This window comes from Rattus norvegicus, chromosome 8, assembly GCF_021556685.1.
Source record: "Rattus norvegicus strain SHRSP/BbbUtx chromosome 8, alternate assembly SHRSP_T2T, whole genome shotgun sequence".
Taxonomy (NCBI): domain Eukaryota; kingdom Metazoa; phylum Chordata; class Mammalia; order Rodentia; family Muridae; genus Rattus; species Rattus norvegicus.
The window spans coordinates 63761209-63784936 of record NC_141541.1 but is presented as its reverse complement, the minus strand read 5'-3'; the positions used below and the strand labels follow the sequence as shown (position 1 = coordinate 63784936).

At 37.3% G+C, this 23728-nt stretch overlaps 1 protein-coding gene across 9 annotated transcripts in view; it reads left to right on the top strand.

Annotated features, from left to right (window-relative positions):
• The window catches only part of Scaper (S-phase cyclin A-associated protein in the ER), a 387677-nt gene that overhangs the window by 283910 nt on the left and 80039 nt on the right, over positions 1-23728 (top strand). For all 9 annotated transcript variants that reach the window (XR_015626332.1, NM_001427719.1, XM_087560185.1 and 6 more), the window contains 1 exon segment: positions 20345-20468. Coding sequence is in view for 8 of the 9 variants with exons in the window: in NM_001427719.1 (NP_001414648.1) it covers positions 20345-20468 (124 nt within the window). In the remaining variant the exon portion in view is untranslated.

Genomic DNA, 23728 nt, shown 5'->3' with positions numbered 1-23728 from the left:
TTCCAGACTGATTTCCAGAATGGTTGTACCAGTTTGCAATCCCACTAACAATGGAGGAGTGTTCTTCCTTCTCTACATCCTTGCCAGCATCTGCTCTCACCTGAGGTTTTTATCTTAGCCATTCTGACTGGTGTGAGGTGAAATCTCAGGGTTGTTTTGATTTGCATTTCCGTGATGGCTAAGGATGTTGAACATTTCTTTAGGTGCTTGTTGGCCATTCTATAATCCTCAACTAAGAATGTTTTATTTAGCTCTGCACCCTATTTTTTAATAGGGTGATTTGGCTCTCTGGAGTCTAACTTCTTGAGTTCTTTGTATATTTTGGATGTTAGCCCTCTGTCAGATGTAGGATTGGTAAAGATCTTTTCCCAAACTGTTGGTCACCGTTTTATCCTAATGACAGTGTCTTTTGCTTTACAAAGCTTTGCAGTTTTTTGAGGTCCCATTTGCCAATTCTTGATCTTAAAGCATGAGCCATTGGTGTTTTTTATTTTCAGGAAATTTTCTCCAGTGCCCATGTGTTCGAGACTCTTCCTCACTTTTTCTTCTGTTAGATTGAGTGTATCTGGTTTGATGTGGAGGTCCTCAATCCACTTGGACTTAAGCTTTGTACAGGGTGATAAGAATGGATCGATTTGCATTCTTCTACTTGCTGACCTCCAGTTGAACTGGCATCATTTGTTGAACATACTATCTTTCTTCCATTGGATGGTTTTAGCTCCTTTGTCAAAGATCAAGTGGCTATAGGTGTGTGGGTTCATTTCTGTGTCTTCAGTTCTGTTCCACTGATCTACCTGCCTGTCTCTATATCAATACCCATACAGTTTTTATGACTATTGCTCTGTATTACTGCTTGAGGTCAGGGATGGTGATTCCCCCACAAGTTCTTTTATTGTTGAGTATAGTTTTCACTATCCTGGGTTTTTGTTATTCCAAATGAATTTGCAAATTGCTCTATCTCTATAAAGAATTGAGTAAGAATTTTGATGGGATTGCATTGAATCTGTAGATTGCTTTTGGCAAAATGGCCATCTTTTCTATATTAATCCTGCCAATCGACAAGCATGGAAGATCTTTCCATCTTCTGAGATCTTCCTCAATTTCTTTCTTCAGAGATTTGAAGTTCTTGTCATATAGATCTTTCACTTGCTTGGTTAAAGTCACACCAAGATATTTTATATTATTTGGGACTATTGTCAAGGGTGTCATTTCCTTAATTGCTTTCTCAGCCTGTTTATCCTTTGAGTAGAGGAAGGCTACTGATTTTTTTGAGTTAATTTTATACCCCGACACTTTGCTGAAGGTGTTTATCAGGCTAAGTAGTTCTCTGGTGGAACTTTTGGGGTCACTTAAGTACACTATCATATCATCTGCAAATAGTGATATTTTGATTTCTTCTCTTCCAATCTGTATCCCTTTGACCTCCTTTCGCTATCTGATTGCTCTGGCTAGGACATTGAGAACTATATTGAATAAGTAGGGAGAGAGTGGGCAGCCTTGTCTAGTCCCTGATTTTAGTAGGATTGTTTCAAGTTTCTCTCCATTTAGTTTGATGTTAGCAACTGGTTTGCTGTATATGGCTTTTTACTATGTTTAGATATGGGCCTTTAATTCCTGATCTTTCCAGGACTTTTATCATGAAGGGGTGTTGAAATTTGTCAAATGCTTTCTCAGCATTTTCTTTGAGTTTGTTTATATAGTGGATTACATTGATGGATTTTCATATATTAAACCATCCCTGTATCCCTGGGATGAAGCCTACTTGATCATGGTGGATGATCGTTTTGATGTGTTTTTGGATTCGGTTTGCAAGAATTTTATTGAGATTTTTTGTGTCAGTATTCATAAGGGAAATTGGTCTGAAGTTCTCTTTCTTTGTTGGGTCTTTGTGTAGTTTTGGTATAAGACTAATTGTGACTTTATAGAAGGAATTCAGTAGCACTCCATCTGTTTCAATTTTGTGGAATAGTTTGGACAGTATTGGTATGAGGCCTTCTATGAAGGTCAGATAGAATTCTGCACTAAACCCATCTGGACCTGGGCTCTTTTTGGTTGGAAGACCTTTAATGACTGCTTCTATTTCTTTAGGAGTTATGTGGTTGTTTAGATGGTTTATTTGTTCTTGATTTAACTTTAGTACCTGGTATCTGTCTAGAAAATTGTCCATTTCCTCCCAATTTTCCAGTTTTGTTGAATATAGGCTTTTGTAGTAGGATCTGATGATTTTTTTTTAATTTCTTCAGATTCTGTTGTCTCCCTTTTCATTTCTGATTTTGTTAATTTGGGCACACTCTCTGTGACCTCTGGTTAGTCTGGTTAAGAGTTTATCTATGATGTTGATTTTCTCAATGAACCAGCTCCTAGTTTTGATTCTTTGCATAGTCCTTTTTCATTTCTACTTGGTTGATTTAAGCTCTGAGTTTGATTATTTTCTGCCTTCTACTCCTCTTGGGTTTATTTATTTATTTTTGTTCTAGAGCTTTAAGGTGTGCTGTCAAGCTGCTGACATATGCTCTCTCCTGTTTCTTTTTACAGGCACTCGGAGCTATGAGTTTTCCTCTTAGCACAGCTTTTATTGTGTCCCATAAGTTTGGGAATGTTGTGTCTTCATTTTCATTAAATTCTAAGAAGTCTTTAATTTCTTTCTTTATTTCTTCCTTGACCAAGATGTCATTGAGTACAGCATTGTTCAACTTCAATGTTTATGTGGGGTTTCTGTCATTATTATTGTTTATTGAAGACCAGTCTTTTAGTGCATGGTGATCTGATAGGATGCATGGGATTATTTCTATCTTCCTATATCTGTTGAGACCTGTTTTGTGGTCAGTTTTGGAGAAGGTTCCATGAGGTGCTGAGAAGAAGATATGTCCTTTTGTTTTAGGATGGAATGTCCTATAAATATCTGTTAAATCCAATTGGTTCATAACTTCTGTTAGTTTCTCTACATCTCTGTTTAATTTCTGTTTCCATGATCTGTTCAGTGATGAGATTGGGGTGTTGAAATCTCCGACTATTATCGTGTGAGGTGCAATGTGTGTTTTGAGCTTTAGTAACATTTCTTTCATGAATGTAGGTACCTTTGCATTTGGAGCATAGATATTTAGGATTGAGAGTTCATCTTGGTGGATTTTTCCTTTGATGAATATAAAGTGTCCTTCCTTATCTTTTTTAATGACTCTTGGTTGATAGTCAATTTTATTTGATATTAGAATGGCAACTCCAGCTTGTTTCTTTGGGCCATTTGCTTGGAAAATTGTTTTCCAGCCATTTACTCTGAGATTTACTCTTTCTTTGTCTCTGAGGTGTGTTTCCTGCATGCAGCAAAATGCTAGGTCCTCTTTACTTATCCAGTCTGTTAGTCCATGTCTTTTCATTGGGGAATTGAGTCCATTGATGTTGAGAGATATTAAGGAATAGTGATTATTGCTTCCTGTTATTTTCATTCTTAGGAGTAGAATTATGTTTGTGTTCCTCTCTTTTGGTTTCATTGCAAGGAAATTGTATTCTTGCTTTCTGTATGGTGTAGTTTCTCTCCTTTTGTTGGAGTTTTCTTTCTATTACCCTTGTAGGGCTGGATTTGTAGAAAGATATTGCATAAATTTTGTTTTGTCATGGAGTATCTTGGTTTCTCCATCTATATTAATTGAAAGTTTTGCTGGATGCAGTAACTTGGACTGGCATTTTTGTTCTCTTAGGGTCTGTATGACACCTGTCCAGGATCTTCTGGCTTTCATAGTCTCTGGTGAGAAGTCTGTTGTAATTCTTATAGGTCTGCCTTCATATGTCACTTGATCTTTTTCCCTTACTGTTTCTAATATTCTTTCTTTGTTTTGTGCATTTGCTGTTTTAACTATTATGTGATGGGAGGAGTTTCTCTTCTGGTCCAATCTATTTGGAGTTCTGTAGGCTTCTTGTATGTTTATGGGCATCTCTTTCTTTAGGTTAGGGAAGTTTTCTTCTATAATTTTGTTGAATATATTTACTGGCTCCTTAAGTTGGGAGTCTTCACTCTCTTCTATACCAATTATCCTTAGGTTTGTTCTTTTCATTGTGTCCTAGATTTCCTGTATGTTTTGGGCCAGGAGCTTTTTGCGTTTTACATTATCTTTGACAGTTGTGTCGATGTTTTCTATGGTATCTTCTGCCCCTGAAATTTTTTCTTCTATCTCTGTTGGTGATTCTCAGCCATTCGATATTCTTCTGTTGAGAATTCTTTGTTTAGCTCTGTACCCCATTTTTAATACGGTTATTTGGTTCTCTGGAGTCTAACTTCTTGAGTTCTTTGTATATATTGAATGTTAGCACTCTATGAAATGTAGGCTTGGTAAAGATCTTTCCCAATTTGTTGGTTGCCACTTTGTCCTATTGACAGTTTCCTTTGCCTTACAGAAGCTTTGAAATTTTATTAGGTTCCATTTGTGGATTCTTGATCTTCAAGCATAAGCCATTGGTGTTTTGTTCAGGAAATTTCCCCCTGTGTCCATGCGTTCAAGACTCTTCCCCACCTTCTCTTCTATTATTTTTATGTAACTGGTTTTATGTGGAGGTCCTTTATTCACTTGGACTTGAGCTTTGTACAGGGTGATAAGAATGATCGATTTGCATTCTTCTACATGCTGACCACCACTTGAACCAGCACCATTTGTTAAAAATGCTATCTTTTTTCCACTGGATGGTTTTAATTCCTTTATCAGAGATCAAGTGACTGTAGGTGTGTTGGTTCATTTCTGAGTCTTTAATTCTATTCCACTGATCTACCTGCCTGTTTCTGCCTGTTTCATAGATAAAAAACCATACAGTTTTTATCACTATTGCTCTGTAATACAGCTTGAGGTCACGGATGGTGATTCCCCCAGAAGTTCTTTTAGTGTTGAGACCAGTTTTTGTTCTCCTGAGTTTTTTGTTATTTGAAATGAATTTGCAAATTGTTCTTTCTAACCCTAGGAATTGAGTGGGGATTTTGATGGGGATTGCATTGAATCTGTATATTGCTTTCATCAAAATGGCCATTTTTACACTATTAATCCTGGAATCCATGAGCATGGATGATCTTTCCATCTTCTGAGATCTTCAATTTCTTTCCTTAGGGACTTGAAGTTCTTGTCATATAGATCTTTCACTTGCTTGGTTAGAGTCACAGTGAGGTATTTTATATTATTTCTGACTTTTGTAAAGGGTGTCATTTCCCTAAAATTTCTTTGTCAACCTTTTTATCCTTTGAGTAGAGGCAGGCTACTGATTTGTTTGAGTTAATTTCATATCCAGCCAAATTTTGCAGCATGTGACAAAAGGAATAAATAACTGGTTTTTACCATCTTAGCACAGGCTTTTTTTTTAAAAAAAATTACAATTCTAGTCATCTCAAGAAAACCACATTATCCATCTACCTAAAACAAGCAGTGTCTCAAGCAAGAGACACAAGCTTTCAGGGTATCACACTATCTTTTAATCCTCTCTCATACTTGAAAAGTAAGACACATTCTATGTAAGGAGGGGCAGTTGCTCAGCTGTGCACCAAACTGCTACTAGAAAATACTCTCATGCATAACTAGGGATAGTTACACTACACAGTATTGGGTACACGTGTTGTTATAAGAGCTGCAGTGTTGCAACTTTGGTGTAACCCTACCAGTGTTGAGGCACTTGTTTTTCATGCAGGGCTGTTGCATAATAAATTTATTTCAGAACTATAGACTCAGATTTATACCAAAGTATCAGTTTAATGAAAATAAAGAAACCAAAGTTTAAAAAAGCATGGTTTTCTCCCCATCATCACATAGCTGAACTAAAACTGCCATAGTCTCTCATTTCTGTACCTTATTGCCTGCCTAGTGTCACCAAAGAATAACTTTATTAACCTGTATTAGTTGGATTTCTTTCGTTCTGAGATCTGTATAATTTCTGTCATCAAAAAAAACCCTTTTTTACCACTTTGGAGACTATGAAACATATGTTCTGTATCACATCATACAACAAAACAGAATGGCGCAGTTAAGCTTCAGTGTCTGAAGTTGCACACCTCATGAAGCCAGTATTTATGGGGCAGTGCTGTCTGCACTGTTGGGTTGTATGTGTATACTCTTGTGTAATGTCAGTGATTACTGCTTTAGTAAAATGAAAACAGTTTATTTGTATCATTTTTTAAAATGGGATGAGCTATGTGAGTTGCAGAGGTTTTGTTGTTACTGTTTATATTTCGTGGGAAGACCATTATTTGATTGGTTTTGGCTTATGCTTTTTGTAGTTGGGTTGGATGTTGGGTGTGGGAGATGGTCTGTGGCCCTCATGGTTTTTTTTACCTAGCGGGTACATCAGTGAACCAAAATCACTTCTAACTGTTTGTGTGAAGAAGACAAAATGTTCAGGGGAAACAACAGTTATATTCAGAAAAAGAACTGTGGGCTGGAGAGATGGCTCAGTGGTTAAGAGCACTGACTGCTCTTCCAGAGGTCCTGAGTTCAAGTCCTGGCAACCACATGGTGGTTCACAACCATCTGTAATGGGATCTGATGCCCTCTTCTGGTGTGTCTGAAGACAATGATAGTGTACACATATAAATAAAATAAATAAATCTTTAAAAAAAAAAGAGTCCCAATGTGTCCCAATGTTTAAAAAAAAGAAAAAGAATTGCAAGATTTCTATATATTAACTACCTTTCTTTAGGATAGATTTTAGATAGAATATGATAAATTTTAGATAGAATTTCCTTCTCATAAGTCCAGATGTAGCTTTTCGCCGTATTGGGACCCATGTCACACCCCTCTGTGTCCTCTACATCATAGATCCTCAGTAATGTTAACAAAATACTATTCACCAGTCTGGAAACAATTAAGAATATAATTTACTGTTAAATAATTTTATGTTTAAGTATAGGAATATTATATTTATGTGTATACAAAGTATTTTTTAAAGTTTTAGAAAATTAAAATTATTTAAATTTATAAATATAATTGATTTTATTTTAAAAGTAGCTTGCTTTAGTAGCAAAATAAAATATTTTTGAAGCTAATTAGCCATAGTGATTAATAAATTCATGTCTTTATTTAATGTACTACAATATTTTGTTTATGTCTCAAAGGATTTTTTTTGGAGAGATGGTTACAGTTGACAGCTGTAGAACCACTAATAAGATTAAAGTAAAGAATTAGTTGTGTCAACTTTAATCTGCTGTTTAGCACTGCAAACCACCTGGGGTCTTCTCCAGAGTCAGCTTGTTTAATCGTGAAGTATAAATTACATAATGGGGTCCTATTTAAGAGCATGTTTAAAGACTTTATAAAATAATAGTTGCCTGATATTAAATTAATATTAGCAATAAAAATAATGCTTTATCACTACAGTTTAAAAATAACATGCTAGTTTAGTATTCAACCTACAGTGTGGTGCATTATTGTAATTTTTCAACATAAGACTAAGTCAGAGGTTAGTTTGAGGAAATGGAGAAGAAATTATTAAATCAGTCATTTAATCATATATGATTTTTCATCTAAAATTAAAATTTGTCTCTGTGGAACACAAAACTTAGCTATTCTTTATGTGCCTAATCAGTTTAAAACAAAAACTTTTGAAATATCACATTCAGTTGAAATTTTCTTACTCCGAGGAATTATAGCTAGGAAACTTATTTCAAAGTTAATTTTAATTTCATTGACACTATACTTCATTATATATATATGTACTGCAATATTAACATTGGTGTAGTAGAAGTTGATGAGGACACAGACAGGATTAACATCCTGGAAAAGACCCTTCTTGAATAGATGGTTGCTTGGGTTAAGTCATCCACTGCCTCCTCACTCTTAAGTATCAAAGGATCTGGAAGGACAGAGCAGGATAGCAGAAGAGGCAATGTGGGTTTATACTTGCTTAAACAGGGTGTGGGCCAGTGAAGTGTCTGCCTGACAGCCTGCGTTTGATCCCTGAACCCCACATAGTAGAAAGACAGAAAAGACTCGCACAGGTTGTTCTCTGACCACACTTATATGGTGGCACATGGAAAACAAATTCGTTTTTTAAAGTAACTTAAAGAACAAAACAGGACAAATGGTACAAATGTTAGCCTTTCATCCACAATAAATACTCTGATCTGTCAAAGTCATCAATTTCAGTAAAAGTTCACCAAATCTTTCACAATTCTAAACTCTATGTCAAAATGTCAAAGTTGAAAAACTTTTCTTGTTTTAAGTTTTAGCCTCATTCTTTCTCTTAAGTTTCTTGCAAGTGGGACATCTTATTTATGAGGTTTCTATGAAACAACTCTACAGTGTTTCTAATTATAAAAAAAAATCATTATTTTTTCTCCATCTTTATTAAACTGGGTATTTCTTATTTACATTTCAAATGTTATTCCCTTTCCCGGTTTCCAGGCCAATATCCCCCTAGCCCCTTCCCCTCCCTTTCTATAGGGGTGTTCCCCTCCCCATCCTCCCCCCATTACCACCCTCCCCCCAACAGTCCTGTTCACTGGGGGTTCAGTCTTGGCAGGACCAAGGGCTTCCCCTTCCACTGGTGCCCTTACTAAGCTATTTATTGCTACCTATGAGGTTGGAGCCCAGGGTCAGTCCATGTATAGTCTTTGGGTAGTGGCTTAGTCCCTGGAAGCTCTGGTTGCTTGGCATTGTTGTTCATATGGGGTCTCAAGCCCCTTCAAGCTCTTTCAGTCCTTTTTCTAATTCCTTCAATGGGGGTCCCGTTCTCAGATCAGTGGTTTGCTGCTGGCATTCGCCTATGTATTTGCTGTATTCTGGCTGTGTCTCTCAGGAGAGATCTACATCCAGTTCCTGTCAGCCTGCACTTCTTTGCTTCATCCATCTTATCTAGTGTGGTGGCTGTATATGTGTGGGCCACATGTGGGGCAGGCTCAGAATGGGTGTTCCTTCTGCCTCTGTTCTAAACTTTGCCTCTCTATTCCCTGCCAAGGGTATTCTTGTTCCCCTTTTAAAGAAGGAGTGAAGCATCTGCTTTTTGGTCATCCTTCTTGAGTTCATGTGTTCTGTGCATCTAGGGTAATTCAAGCATTTGGGCTAATATCCACAATGAGTGCATACCATGTGTGTTTTTCTGTGATTGGGTTACCTAAGGATGATATTATTTTAAATTTTTAAGTTACCATAGAAAATAATGAGATTTACTGTGGCATTTGCATAGATGTATTTTATTTTACTGATCTCTCTTTACCATTACCGCACACGCCCTCCAATGCTGTCTTAGTGGTCCACTTTTCCCCCAAATTGTTCCTCCTTTAGCTTTCATGTCATACACGCTCTGTCTTTCTCCCTCTTCTGTAAGCTCTCTTTCTGTTTTCACAGTTCCTTTTCTGCTTTTGAAACTTAGGCACATGCACAAATATAAGTGTATACACATTTAGAAGCATGAGAGTAAACACAGTATCTGTCTTTCTGAGACTGGCTTGTTTTATAATATGATATCTACCATATTATTTTCCTATAAATGTCATGATTTTATTTTTCTTTATAGGTACATAAAATTCATATATGTATGAATTTTCTTTGTATACTCATCTGCGATGGATCAGTTCCATTTCTTATTTTTTGGGACTAATGGAGTGACAACATGCATATACAACTATTTGTTGACTTAGTTTTTCAGTTATATGCCCAGAAATAATAATGGAGTCTTACAGTACTTTGCTCCTAATTTTGTGAAAACTTGCATGCTGATTTCCATAGCTGCTATAACAGTTTACACTCCTACCAAAAGCATTATTATTATTCAAAAGCATTATTATTATTTATTTCCAGATGATGCCTGTCCTAAATAGAATGAAGTAGGATCTTAAAATTACAAATCTTAATTTGTATTTTCTTGATGGCTAAGGATGTTGAACACTTTTTCAAATACTTACTAACCATTGTATTTTTTCTTCTGAGATCTATATATTTAGTTCATTAGTCCTTTTTTGAATTAATGATTTGATGTGTTTATTTTGTTGCCCTTTATATATTATAGATGTGAATCCTTTAAGGAAAAAAATTTCCATTCTATAGGCTATCTCTTCACTTTGGTGATACAGAAACTTTAATTTCATGAGGTTAATTTGTGGGAATATTTTTTAGAAAGGGTGTGTGTGTGTGTTTGTGTGTGTGTGTGTGTGTGTGTGTGTGTGTGTGTATGTGTGTGTGTGTGTGCGTGCGCGTGCACGTTTATTGTATGTGTGTGAGTTCATAGGCACAGGAGTGCACAAGCCAAACAGAAATCAATCTCCAGTGTCATTCCTTAGGCTCTGTCCACCTTGTTTTCTGTCATTGGCCTAGGGCTTTTTCATTGAGCTAGGTCAGCTGGGATCTACCTGACTCTGCTTCCCAGCTTTGGTATAAGTGGATACCACCATGTCCATTCTTTTTAGGTGAGATCTAGGGTTTGAACTTAGATTTTCACATTACATGGTAAGCGATGGATGATACGCTCTCTCCCTAGCCCACTGCTGCCTGTATTTCGGCATGTTTTTCCCTAGCAGCATCAGCAACTCAGGGTATGAAGTAATGTCTTTGATCTGTCTTAAAGGGATTCTCAGGCTGGCGAGGAAAAGTGTGGATCGAATTTCACTTTTCTCTTTGTGTATATGTACAGATTTCCAGTATTACTTGTTGGATAGACCTTTTTTCATTGTATATTTTTTACCTTTGTCAAATAGTAGAAGTCCATAACTCTGATTGGATTTGTTTTGGGGTGCTCTATAATGGGTGCCATGTCATTCCTCTGGAAGTCTTTTTTGTATCACTTCTGTCCTGTCTTTGTCACTGCAGTTCTTAAGAATAATTTGAAATCAAATATTATGATATCTCAGTATCATTTATTCTTTCTCATTAGGATTGCTTTTGCTGTCCTTGATCCTTGTATTTCTACACTAATTTTAGGATATTTTTTAGTTCTGTGAAGAATGTTGTTTGAATTTTGATGAAATTACATTGACTCTATAGATTACATTTGGTGATATACCCTGTTTTCATACTATTAATTCTAGTACAAGCTCATTTGGGGGTCTTTCTGTCATCTGATGTCTTTTTCAGTTTATTTTTTTCCAGTGTATTGAAGCTTTCTTTGTAAAGGTCTTTTACCTTCTTGCTTGGGTGTATTCCGAGGTGTTTCATGTTTTTTGAAACTGATGTGTATGGATAATCTCAGCTAATTTTGTCCTTAACAATTTTGTTATTATCATGCAAAAAAATTACTAATTTTTGCAAGTTAATTTTATGTCTTGTAACTTTACTAAAAGTGCTTATGTCTAAAAACTTTGTGGTGGATTCTGTAAGGCCTGTTAATTACAGAATCAGGGTATCAGGGTATCTGCAAATCGGGATGGTTAACTGCTTCCTTTTGCACTCGTATCACTTTTATGTATTTCTCTTGCCTTACTACTTCAACTAAGGTTTGATTACTATTTTGAATGAAAATTGAGAGTGGGCACTCTGGTCTTATTCAGGTTTTATCCATTTGATATGACTACTAGAAGTTTGTCATATGCCTTTATTATGTTGAGACATGGTCTGTTGTATCCTAATTTTTGCAGGAATTTTATCATGAAGGCACATTGAACTTTGTCAGATGCCTTGTTTACATTTCTTGGAGTGATTGCTTGATTTGTGCTCTTAAATTTGTTTATATAGTATATTAATTGATTTCCATATGTTAAACCAAGCTTTCATCCCCAGAATGAAAACCACCTGTAGTATTGTATGATGTTCCTAATGGGCTCTTGAATCTGATTTTCAGGTTTTTGTTGAGATTTTTTTATTTTAATTAAAGCATAATTACGTCATTTCCCCCTTCTGTTTTGTCCTTATAATACAACCTGCTGAGTTTGTTCAGTGTTGCTTGTATGTATAGGATTTCAGGGCTTACCACTTGGTATTAGATAACCAATTAAGGGGCTCATCCGTGGGAGAGACTAATTCTCCCTCTCAGCAGTCATTAGTTACCTGCCTGCCATTCTTTGTTTGGGGATGAGACTCCATGAGATTTTCCTCTTCCATTTTAGTATGTTTGTATTGTCCTTGTTCAGGTCTTACTTAGGCAGCCGTGTTGTTGACCCTTCCTTGTTACTTCTAGGAGATACAGTCTCACTTCAGTCTCTCTGGTCCTCTAGCTCTTACAGTCTTTCTGCCTCTCCTCTGTGATGTTTCCTGAGCCATACATGTAGGAGTTGTATTGTAGATCTATCAACTAGGGCTGGGTACCCCAAAATAAGTTGGTCTTTGTGTATTGGCTAGTTATAGTTTTCTGTAATTCTCTCCATATTTGCAAATGGAAGCTTTTTTGAAGATGCAACTGCACATATACAGATATATGAACAAGTTTTGAAAGGAGTTAGATATTATTAAGCTGGTCTAGTAAAGTGGCGGTAAATTTTTTCTAAGATCCTCAAGCATATTAGCTGTTGATAGTTGGTATACGATACTAAATCTGATTTCCTTTTTTGTTGAGCAGGAATTCCAATTAGACAACTGTTGGTTACTGCCAAGATCTGAGTGCCACTATTCACATTTAGGGCTCTCCTGCCATGCTCGTCATTGTTGTAGTTCATAGATACCACACCCTCTTGACAGTTCGCACAGCACTTCAGGTACCATAAATGCTAGACCTCAGGCAGGACACTTTCAGGTCAGATCCAGGTGTCCTATCACCAGTTCTGTGTCAGAAGTTTGTGGTGACTTCAACAACAGAGACTTATTATCTTCCACTGCTGGAACATAATTATGAGCAACAGCCATAGTCTATATTGTTTGAGGTATGTGTTGGATTACCCTGACCAAACAGCTTGAAAGGAAGTTTCTAGTGCCTGGAACTGATTCCTGTTAGTCTGTTCCACATGTGAGAAACATTATCAACCCAAATGGCATAACTTTCTTTAAGATCTATAGATTTAGAAATAAATATAGACATATACATGTATGAGAATGTTGGCATATATATTACTCTGTAGTTCTTTTCTTGTAAAGCCTTGATCCAGTTTTAACATCAGGGTAGTTTAGGCCTCATACAATAAATTTGGTAGTGTTCTTCCCTTCATATTTTGTAAACCACTTTAAGGTGTTAGAGTTTCCTTTTGTGTTTTATAGATAAGTAGTGGATCCATCTGGCCCTGAGCTTTTCTGCATAGAGATTTAATTACTGCTTTACTCTTGTTGCTTGCTAGTAGTCTAATTTGTTTATAATTTAATTTTAGGAGGTCATGTGAATTTACAATTTTTTCTATTTCTTCTATGTTTCAGCTTTTTAAAATGTAAGCTTTCAAAGTATCCCAAATGATTTTCCGAACATCAACTGAGTCTGTTTTAACAGCTCCCTCTTCAGTTGTTATCTGATGAAGTTGGGTTTAACTATTCCTCTTCTTTCTCTTCCTCCTCTCCCTCCCCCTGTCCCTCCTCCTCTCCATCCTCTTCTCCCTCCTCCTCTTCTTCCTTCTCCTCTCCTCTTACTCCTGTGTGTGTGTGTGTGTGTGTGTGTGTGTGTGTGTGTGTGTGTGTGTGTGTCTTACTAAACTTTTAGGATTAATCCTTACTTTATTGGTACTGTGTATTCTTTTTATCTGATCCATTAGTTCCTCTGGGCTTGGTTTGTTTGTTTGTTTTTTTATTTTCTAGAGCCTTCAGGTACATCATTACATTATTTGAGAGCTTGTAAATGTTTTTAATGTGAGTATTTACAGCTATGAAGTTTCTGCCAAGAACTACCTTGACTGTAGCCCAGGGGTTCTGATAGATAATGCTATCTTTTTTTTTCCTTGTAGGATTTTTGTTTGAGGTAGGGTTTCACTATATAGCCTCCTGGAATTTTCTCTGTATACCAGGCTGGCCCTGAATTTACAGAGATCCACCTGCCTCTACTTGTGCTAACTTTAAAGGTATTTGTCACTATACCCACCAAGTTCAAGGAATTTTTTAGCTTCCTTCTTGATTTCTTCAATGATTCCCTGTTGATTCATAGTGGTCTGTCTCCATATCTTTTTGTGGCTTTTTCCAGCTTATCTCTAATTCAACCACAGGGCTCACCAGCTTCTGTCATTGGTTGAATGTAAATATCTTCATCTGACTCTTTCAACTGTTTGTTGGGCAAGCATGATAGGTCCCTTTTTGTGAGCATCCCACAGCCTCAGTAATGGTGTCAGATCTTGGGTCCTCCCCTTGAGATGGATCCCACTTTTGGCCTGTTGCTGGACCCCCTTTTCCTAGGGCTCGTCTCCATTTTTGTCCCTGTGATTCCTTTAGACAGGAACAATTCTGGGTCAGAGTTTTGATTGTAGGATCACAACCCCATCCCTTCACTTGATGTCCTATTCTTGTACTGGAGGTGGGTTCTATAAGTTCTCTCTCCTCCACTGTAAGGCCTTTCATCTAAGGTCCCTTTCTTTGAGTCCTGACTGTCTCTCACTTCCCAGGTATCTGGTACATTCTAGAGGGTCCCCCCACCTCCTACTTCCCAAGGCTGCCTGTTTTCACTCTTTCTGCTAGCCTTCATGATTTCAGTCCTGCCCCCCCATCCCCTTTCCCACCCAAGTCCTTTTCTCCCTCCACCCGCTCCTGTGAGGAGGAGGGCAACCCTATAGGAAGACCAGCAGTTTCAACTATCCTGGACACCCAGGATCTCTCAGACATTGAGCCACCAACCAGGCAGCATACATCAGCTTATATGAGGCCCCCAACAAATACACAGCAGAGGACTGCTGGGTCTGGACTCAGTCAGAGAAGATGTACCCAACTCTAGAGAGACTTGGGGCCCCAGGGAGTGGGGAGGTCTGGTGGAGTAGGGTGGGGTGGGGTACATCCTCTTGGAGATGAGGTGGAAGTAGGGGGGAGGTGTGGAATGTGGAACAGTTGAACAATTGGAGGGTGAACTGGGAGGGGGATAAAATCTGATCTGTAAAAAAAAATTAAAGAATACATAAAATAATCTTTGTGTGGTTTCTGACTTTTCTTTTGCTACTGATTTCTAGTTCTGCTCCATGGTACTTTTGGTAGTTTAAAAATTAGTTAAATTTTGTTGTTTGTTTGTTCTGTGTATTTGTTAAAGGTTGCTTTATGCCCTCTTCTTATGATCAGTCGTAGGGAAGGTTTCACCTCCTTCTAAGACAAACTGTATATTCTCTCTGTGTTCAACAGTATATTCTATAGATAACTGTTACATCCATTTGATCTGCAGTATAATTTAGTTCTGATATTTAATTGCTGATTTTCGGTTTGTTACAGCTCTTTGATACGAAAGTAGGGTATTGAAGCCTCCTACTACTGTTGTGTCAGGACTGCATTTAAGCGATTCTTTATGTACTAAGTATGTACTTTAGTTGTAGTCTATAATCTTTTTTTACATACAAATTCCTGTGCCTCTCATTAAAAGGTTTGGTTTCATGATGCTTTTTTCTGTCCTCTGTTTTGAAGAGGAAACATGTTCAGTAAGAAAATTTCTGACAAAAAAGTTATTCATAAGTATATATTTGGGGCAAGAAACTCTGTATCTTAGATTCCCACCATCACCGGGGTGTACTCTTGACAGAATATACTGTGAGAAGATACTTTGAAAAGTTGGGGCTTTCTGTTTGATGTCAAAAGTACTTCAAGTCATTCACGTTTAAAATTACAGAGAGGGCTGCTGGACAGACCACCCAAGCTGGGTTCTGAGCAGTGTGTGCTCTAAACCAGGTGCTCTTCAAATAAAGATTGTCTTTCAAGTGAGTTCACTGCATACCCAAGTTTTTCCTCACCCTGAGACTTTTGGTTCCCTCTCCCTTTCTTCCACATTAGAACATAGTTTCTTAAACAACTTCTGTGAACATAAGGCTGTTTAGATGCACATTCTTCTTTATCAAAGAAAAGATTTTCTTTATTCAGCACAGAGGCTATTAAAAGACGTTGCACTCTTTTATATATGTGTATTTCTTCGTGCTTCTTAATTGCTAACCAGAGTTTTATAACAAGCTGTAAGAATTTGATTGAATAAAACACAAAATACTAATAAACATCAGGGCTATGAAAACATAAATGGCAAAGGCATCTTAGGTATAGTTCGAAAGCTCTGCAATTCATCACAGCACTCTTAATGGGATTTTTAATAGTTTTTAGAGATCCATAGTTTATATATTAAATTAACCCTACCATTAACTTACATAATATAACACACACTACAATATTACCATAAAGACAATTATCAATTAAACAAAGAAACCAGGGAATGTATTCTCCATGTATATCATTGCAAATACGTGAAGGGCAGTGTACTCACTCACCTCAATGGTGTTAAAATAAGCTTCTGTTTTATATTTCACACCAAAATAAATTTGCAGTGAACTGATAGATTGAATTATGAAAACTATAAAATTATGATAACTTTGAAAACATACACTTGAGTAATTGTCTAACTTTATAATTTGAAAGTACTTTTAAATCATAAAAAGAAAGCAAAATCAAGGAAATCAGCATAGGTGTTCATCAGCTGATAAATGGGCAAAGAAAATGTAGTACATACACACTATGCATTTATTAGGCCATCAAGAAAAATTAAATATTAAAATTGCACAAAACTTAATGAATTTGAATATTGTTATAATAAGTAAAGTCCAGACTCAGAAAGACATATATTCCATATCTTCTTTTATTTGTGGATCCTGGCTTTATATATGAGTATGTGAATGTGTATAAATCCTGAAACTAGAAAGGGGCCCATGAGGTGCGTAATAGAGCATGTGTTGCATGAAAGTGAAAAAGGACATTGTCCAGCAGGAGTAGAAGAGTACCAGCATAAGGCAAGGGACAGGCTTTCAGAACAACCATGTGGGAAGACACCATAACAAAATATGTTATGTTGTATGATTATTTAAAAAATAAAAACTAAAAGTAACATATTTAGTTTGCTATCACATTTATGAAGATGTAACCAGTATTGGCCACAATGTGAGTGCAGGGAAGGGCCTTTCTCACAGTAAAAATTGATACAATTCTTCTTTCTGGAACTCAGTTTGAATTTGGCCATATGCTTAAAAACCTTTAAAACATTCAGTTCCTTTTACCCATTTTATCACAACCAACAGTGTGAAAGAAGCAAGTAGGCATTTGCTCCCAGACTTCATGTACCTGTGCAGGTATGTGATTGAGACCTAAAGCCAGGCCCTTACCCTGGAACTAAGGAATAAAGCAGGGTATCCAGACTCTAGTCCAAGAGTTGGAAGTCACTGTTTGTAAAGCCCACAGTCACACTCAAGGTGAGGCGTATCTTGCCTGGTCACATTCTGGATTTGTTTTGCTTATTTAGGCCAGTTCAGTGGTGTTTGATTTGGGTATCAGACATAGAAGCATTCTCCAGATTCTTTTATGTGTAGAATCTGCCTGTCCGTTTCCCTGTTTAAATCATCTGGATCTTTTCTCCATCAGTTTACAACAAAGACTTCTCACATAAACATTGTTTATGCTACTGAAAGCTGGGCACTATAGCTAGAGGTTGGTTGAACTAAATTTTTATATCCATAGGATAAGACATGGTTCAGTATTTTTAAAATTATGCATTTTTATTTTGTTCTTTATTAGAAAGGAATGTGCAGAAGCCATGACTTAGAAAAGTCTTGGGAGATTTCTAAATTTGACTCCCAAAACAGTGATAGCAGAAACCCCTGGGCACTGGTCCATCTGAGGTCACTTTAGGATGATCTCTACTGATGTTGCCCACACAACTGATACTGCCAGGTGAAACTTTAACTGGATCTTAGTACAGTAATTTTCCCTGCATTCCAAGAGAATGTGTCTAAAGAAGCCTTTGGATTCTCTGAGAAGGGAGAGCCCTCCATCTTCCACTTCAGCCAGTTCAGGACAGTTTTTTCTGTTCTGTGCTTTGTGCTTCTCAGTCAGAGTCTGATTCTCTTTTTAAACATTCAAACCTAGTGATATGGAAGACACTAAGTGTTACAGAGAAATACTTAACAGTAAGAAAAGAATGATTGCAAATACTATATTTTTTCATAAGTTTTTTACCATTTCTTTGTATATCACCTTCTCAAATATAATTATTTTTATAATCATAAACACCTGTTTTAACCTTATGAAAAACAAATACATTCTTACTCTTGTTGTCAAATAACAGTAATAACATTAATAATCAATGAGTTCTACTAATTAAGTAGTGTCCTGAGTACTTTATTATCTCATTTTATTCTCATGACAATCACAGAAAGCTTAAAAATTATCTTCTTTTTAAACACGTGGAATGGATTATAAATGCTGCACTAGAAATTTGCTAATATCTTAAGTGATAAACTGGGACTCTGTCCTAGAAGAATCTGGTTCCTGTAGCTCTACTCTTGAGTAGTATTCTCAATGGTAACCAACTTCCAGAAACCCATCAATTCTGTGGTCAGGTCCAGCTGCATCAAACATTAGTATAACGGGCTCTTCTCACCTTCTTTTTTCCCAGAAAAGCATTAGCTCTGTGGCATTTACTTGTCTTATATGCATTGCACAATGTATGGCATATCACAGGGACCTTCAGTATATGATTAATGGTTGATTGAATGAATGAATGAATGAATGAATGAGTGAGTGAATGAATGCTCACATGGTGTTTCTAAGATCTGTGGTTCTCATCTCTGGCTGTAGAGTTTTTCTAAGACACAAGTTTCTATTATTGGGTATGCAGTGTGTCTTGGTAGTTTGCATTTCTTCAAGTCCCCAGGTAATGCTGATGCTGTTGGTTAACAGGTCACAATTAAACAAATGTCTCAACAACTGTTCTCAACCTGTTCATTTCAATCCCTTTGGGGACCAAAGGACCCTTTCACAGGGCTCACCCAACATTATCCTGCAAATTAGATATTTACACTACAAAGTATTTGGCAAGATATTTGACAGTAGCAAAATTACAGATGTAAAGTAACAACAAAAATAATTTTATGATTGGGGAGTGGTGGGAGAATCACTAGAACATGAGAAATTATATTTAAAGGATTACAGCATTAGGAAGTGTTAGGGTCCAAGAATCACTGAAGGGAAGACCCCAGACTTCCCTTCAAATATACAAAGTATATACAAAGGCAAAGAGCGTTTATTCTGCAGAAATTACCAGCATACAGGGGTAATATACAAAGGCAAAGAGCGTTTATTCTGCAGAAATTACCAGCATACAGGGGTCAACCATTCATCAAAATGGTTATAACCAGAGGAGCTCATAGGTCCCCTTTTAGGCAGGGCTGGGGAATTTTCTAGAAAGGTTAGGTAACCTCTAATATGGTTGGTAGTGGGCAAAGCAGTGACATCAGTACAGTTTTGATTGGTTGCTATGTAAGTTTCATTATATTTGGTGAGACCTTGAAGAATTCCAGGAGACCAACAGAGACCAACTCAGTTCTGGCGGCCCTGTGATCTCCTCCGTCCAGGTGCCCAGAGACCATCTCCGCTCTGGAGGTGTCCTCCCGAGTTCAGGGTTATCACTGACTAAAGACCTGTTGGCTCCCTCTGAGCTGCTCAGTTTGCTTTCCGGGAATTGAAATTTTTTATTGCCAAGGTTTTTGGAGCTCTCATAAGATTGAGAACCATTCTCCTAGAAGGTGGATGTGCAGGACTAAGTGGAAATTGAGTCAAACAGACAGAATAGATAAACATTGATTACACAGGCGTTACATCAGGCCCAGGTTTCAAAAGACTCAGGAGAGTCCCATGTACACTGAGCTTATTGCTCTGAAAGTTTCTTTGAACAATTAATATCATGATTTTGGAGTGTGTGTGTGTGTGTGTGTGTGTGTGTGTGTGTGTGTGTGTCCCCAAACATTTTTTGACTAGTTTTACTTTAGACTGTTTTGGTTCGTGGACAGTTTGGACCCTCTAGGAAAGAAGACTTCGTCTGCCTAGGACCAGGTCCAAATACATATCCCCTTCAAGCAGAATAGGTCTCTCTTTTCAGAGACTTGTAGGGCTTACATCATGGAAAATATCTCCAGTTTCTCCATACTATTCTATGAGCTGCCTTGTCCTGGACCAGCTGATCTGGCAACAGGCAATTTAGCAGTCCTTTTTTTCTGGGTTATTATTTGAAAGGCCAAGGTTCCTGGTTGACCTCTGGTCTTAAATGACGACAATATCAGAAAAGCTGGGAAATTGTTGCACTGTCTGTCCTGTAACTAATAGATGTTTTTAGTAAACTGTTCAGTAATAATGAGCACAGCATTCGTTAGCTATGGAATGACTGTTTATGTCTAGGTGATAGACCTGTACCTGATTAGGTTTGGCTTGGTTTTGTAGAATAGCTTCCATCTCATGCCTGTTCCTTTTATATCATTGATGTTATGTATTTTAAATTGTTGAGAGAAGAGTTACTCGGGTTTTACAAATGGTGTTTTCCTTCCTGTTAGGTCTCTCTGCAATGCAATCAATGTTTACAACCTCACCTGCAGTAACTGTTCAGAAAACTGCACTGATGTTCTGTTTAGTAACAAGATTACCTTCTTAATGGATCTCCTAATACACCAATTGACGGTATGTAATATTAGTGCATTAAATGAGGAGCTGTTAAGGTTTGAGAAATAGTTCTGTGGCCAAAACTAAGATCCAGCCTATTTACTGTCCAGGCTAACAGTCGGGGGAGGGACGGGGGATATGGAGATGGTTACAGGCACACAATAGGAACTGAAAGTGAAATCTCAAAGTTGTTTGAATATTTTGTGTCGGAACCTCCTAAGTTCTAATATTTAATGAGTAATAGGTAGTATGTAAGACTTGTGAAGAACACAGATTTACATGTTAAACTTGGCTCTGGAATCAGGTGGATTCAATGTCAAACCGTCACAGCCACAGGATCGGGTGTCACAAAGAGAAAACTGAATGAACCTCAGAGCTTCTCACCAGCATATGTACAGGGCCTATTTTAAAGGGGTATTTTCATGACCATTTACACTCAAAATTTAGGGAATGCCTTTGTCAAAAAAGGAAATTTCACTTATCATGTGAACAAGCAGCCAGTTGTCACCTTAAATTTTACCTCTGTTCACAGATGTTAAACGAGGTAAGCTGAGTGTAATAGCTAAAGGTTTAGGTCTGTCGACTGCAGTCTTCAGAGCCCTGGGACCAGAAGTTTTCTGATGAGGTTTCTAAGCCCCTCAGGTATTGGCATTGCAGGTTTACAACACAGGAGATTTCCCAGCGCCAACTTGCTTCTCCTCCCCATGTTCCTAATTGCTTTCCTTGGCTCCCTTCTTTCTTTCCTCTGCATTCTGCAGCCATAATTTACACACAAGAACATTTTCTACATGAAATTCCAAAGCTAATTTCCCAATCCCAGGTTTAAGAATGCTTTTTATGTAGTCCTAGGCAACACATCTCATAGACCTGATTATATTGAATTATAATAATTACTTCTCTGTTTTCCCACCAAATCCATGAAGACAACAAGCAGCTTATTACTATACCCACTACCCTAACAGAGACGAGTAGATTTGATAAGGTGTCGATTGAATGTGTGAGTTACTAGATTAATTGCTACTGGTTACTGATCACAAGCTAAAACTCATAAGGTGACTTTGAAGCCTTAAATGCACACATACTAGCAAGAATTAGAGCAACGTGGAAAACCAGTCCAAGACGCAGACTAGCACTGCTACAGATGACAGATGATAACACTCGCTATTTACATTGAGGGCAATGTGTATATATCAAGGCTAAATTATACATGGTTCTATTTACAGAATAACCTACTAAAACACGGAGATATTTTAGTTAAATTTTTCTTCAAGGGGCTAGAGCGATGGCTCAGCAGTGAGCACTGACTGCTCTTCAAAGGTCCTGAGTTCAATTCCCAGCAACCACATGGTGACTTCACAACCATCTGTAATGAGATCAGATGCCCCTTCTGCTGTATCCAAAGACAGTTACAATGTACATCATAAAACAAATAAAAATAAATCTTAAAATTTTTTCAGGAATAGGCAAAAAGACTTAACATCTTTTTTTTTTTTTTCCGGAGCTGGGGACCGAACCCAGGGCCTTGCACTTCCTAGGCAAGCGCTCTACCACTGAGCTAAATCCCCAACCCCAAGACTTAACATCTTTTATCTCAAATATTTTTATTTATTTGCCTCATTCAATTATTTAATTTTCAGAATAGTCTTAAAAGATCACTATTACCTGTATCACAAATAAACTTGAGTCCCTGAAAATCTGACTTTAAGGCTACATAGATCAAAATCTCAGAGTCAAATCTACATGTGTAAAATCTAAATTCAGGGTCCACCTATACATTGTAACTGATAGTTTTTAATAGTATCAATATTATAAAAGTTGGGGATAAAGTGAGAACAGCCACTATATAGGGAGACTAAGGACTTACAGCCATGAAATATAACATGAAACTATGAATCAGACCGATGGGGGAGTGAGTGGAAGGGAGGGAAAAGGAGAGAGGGAGATGGAGATTACTAGGAAAATGGGAGATTAAATACATTTTATAAATACAGTTCATTTTATTGACTCAATCCTAACTCTTTCAGAAAGTGTACTGTGGTTTTATTGATAGTAGGGGGCACTGGGTTAACCAGGTCTACTATTTTTATAACGTATTTGTTGATTTAAAATTATTTTAATATAAGAATGAGGAAAAATACTAAATCCCAATGTTCTCCCTCAGTTGTACACTATAATTGTTTGGAAGAACTTATTCTGTTGATATTGGATGAGAAAGCTTTAAATAGAACAGGGAGCTGAATAGAATAGCATTCAAAATGTGAAGGAAGGAACAAAATATCTTACAGTAAAAAAAAAAGGATTCTATCGTGCTATTTAAGGGAAAAAACTTATTAATAGAAATTGTACAAGACAGCGAAACAAGACTATGATCTCAGTCTTCAAGGAAGTCCACACATAGGGAATAAGTTGAGTGATGTCTTAGCTTGGGAAACTATGACCAGAAACTACAGATGTGTAGCTTTTCTACACTGGGCAGTTTCTCCCTCACAGTGTTAAAAGCTAGAAGTCTTAGGACAGCAGTCAGGTTCCTGTTAGACCCTGTCTGGGTAGCAGAGCTTCACATGGGAGCATGTGGAGGAGGCCAGAGATCCCGCTCCTGAAGCCCCTGTCTGTGTGAACTGATTACCTCCCAAACAGTTCACCTGCGTATATCAGCTTTGCGGATTAGAATTCATTTGAATTGGGGGAATCACTGACATTGATTTATCATAGAAATGGTGAGGTGGCATTCTTTGCAGAGAGCTGTGAAACTGTGGAGAAAGACAGTAATTGTACCTGGTGCTTCACAAAGGACACATGAGCTGGCTCTAAGCTCCTTGTAATAGCTCTCATCTGTCCAATACCAGCCAAGATCCTGTGTGCCTCATTTCCTTTGATCGTCTCCTGCCTGTGATCATTCAGAACGACTTGATGTGTAGACTTCATCATGCCAGTGTTCGTTCTGCTCTGTACATTTCCCTCAGTTTGGATCCAGGGACATGAGTTTTGTCAAACACATTTTAGCCCTCTTTCTTTATAGTGATTATTTCTGTTACTTTTGGGCCTGTGATATTATAGCTGTGAGTTGTCCAGGACTATGACTGGTTTTGCAGCAATGAGGAGAGAAAGGTGTGTTTAGTTCGGGATGGATACTGGTGGTGACTTATGTTTTTGGTAATAATTTGAGAATTTTAGAACATTTCTCTTCCTTAGTAAATGGCTTTCATGTATGTATAACTGAAATATGGATCACTAAATAAATGAATGAGGGATAAAGAGTAGTCACCAACACTTCATTC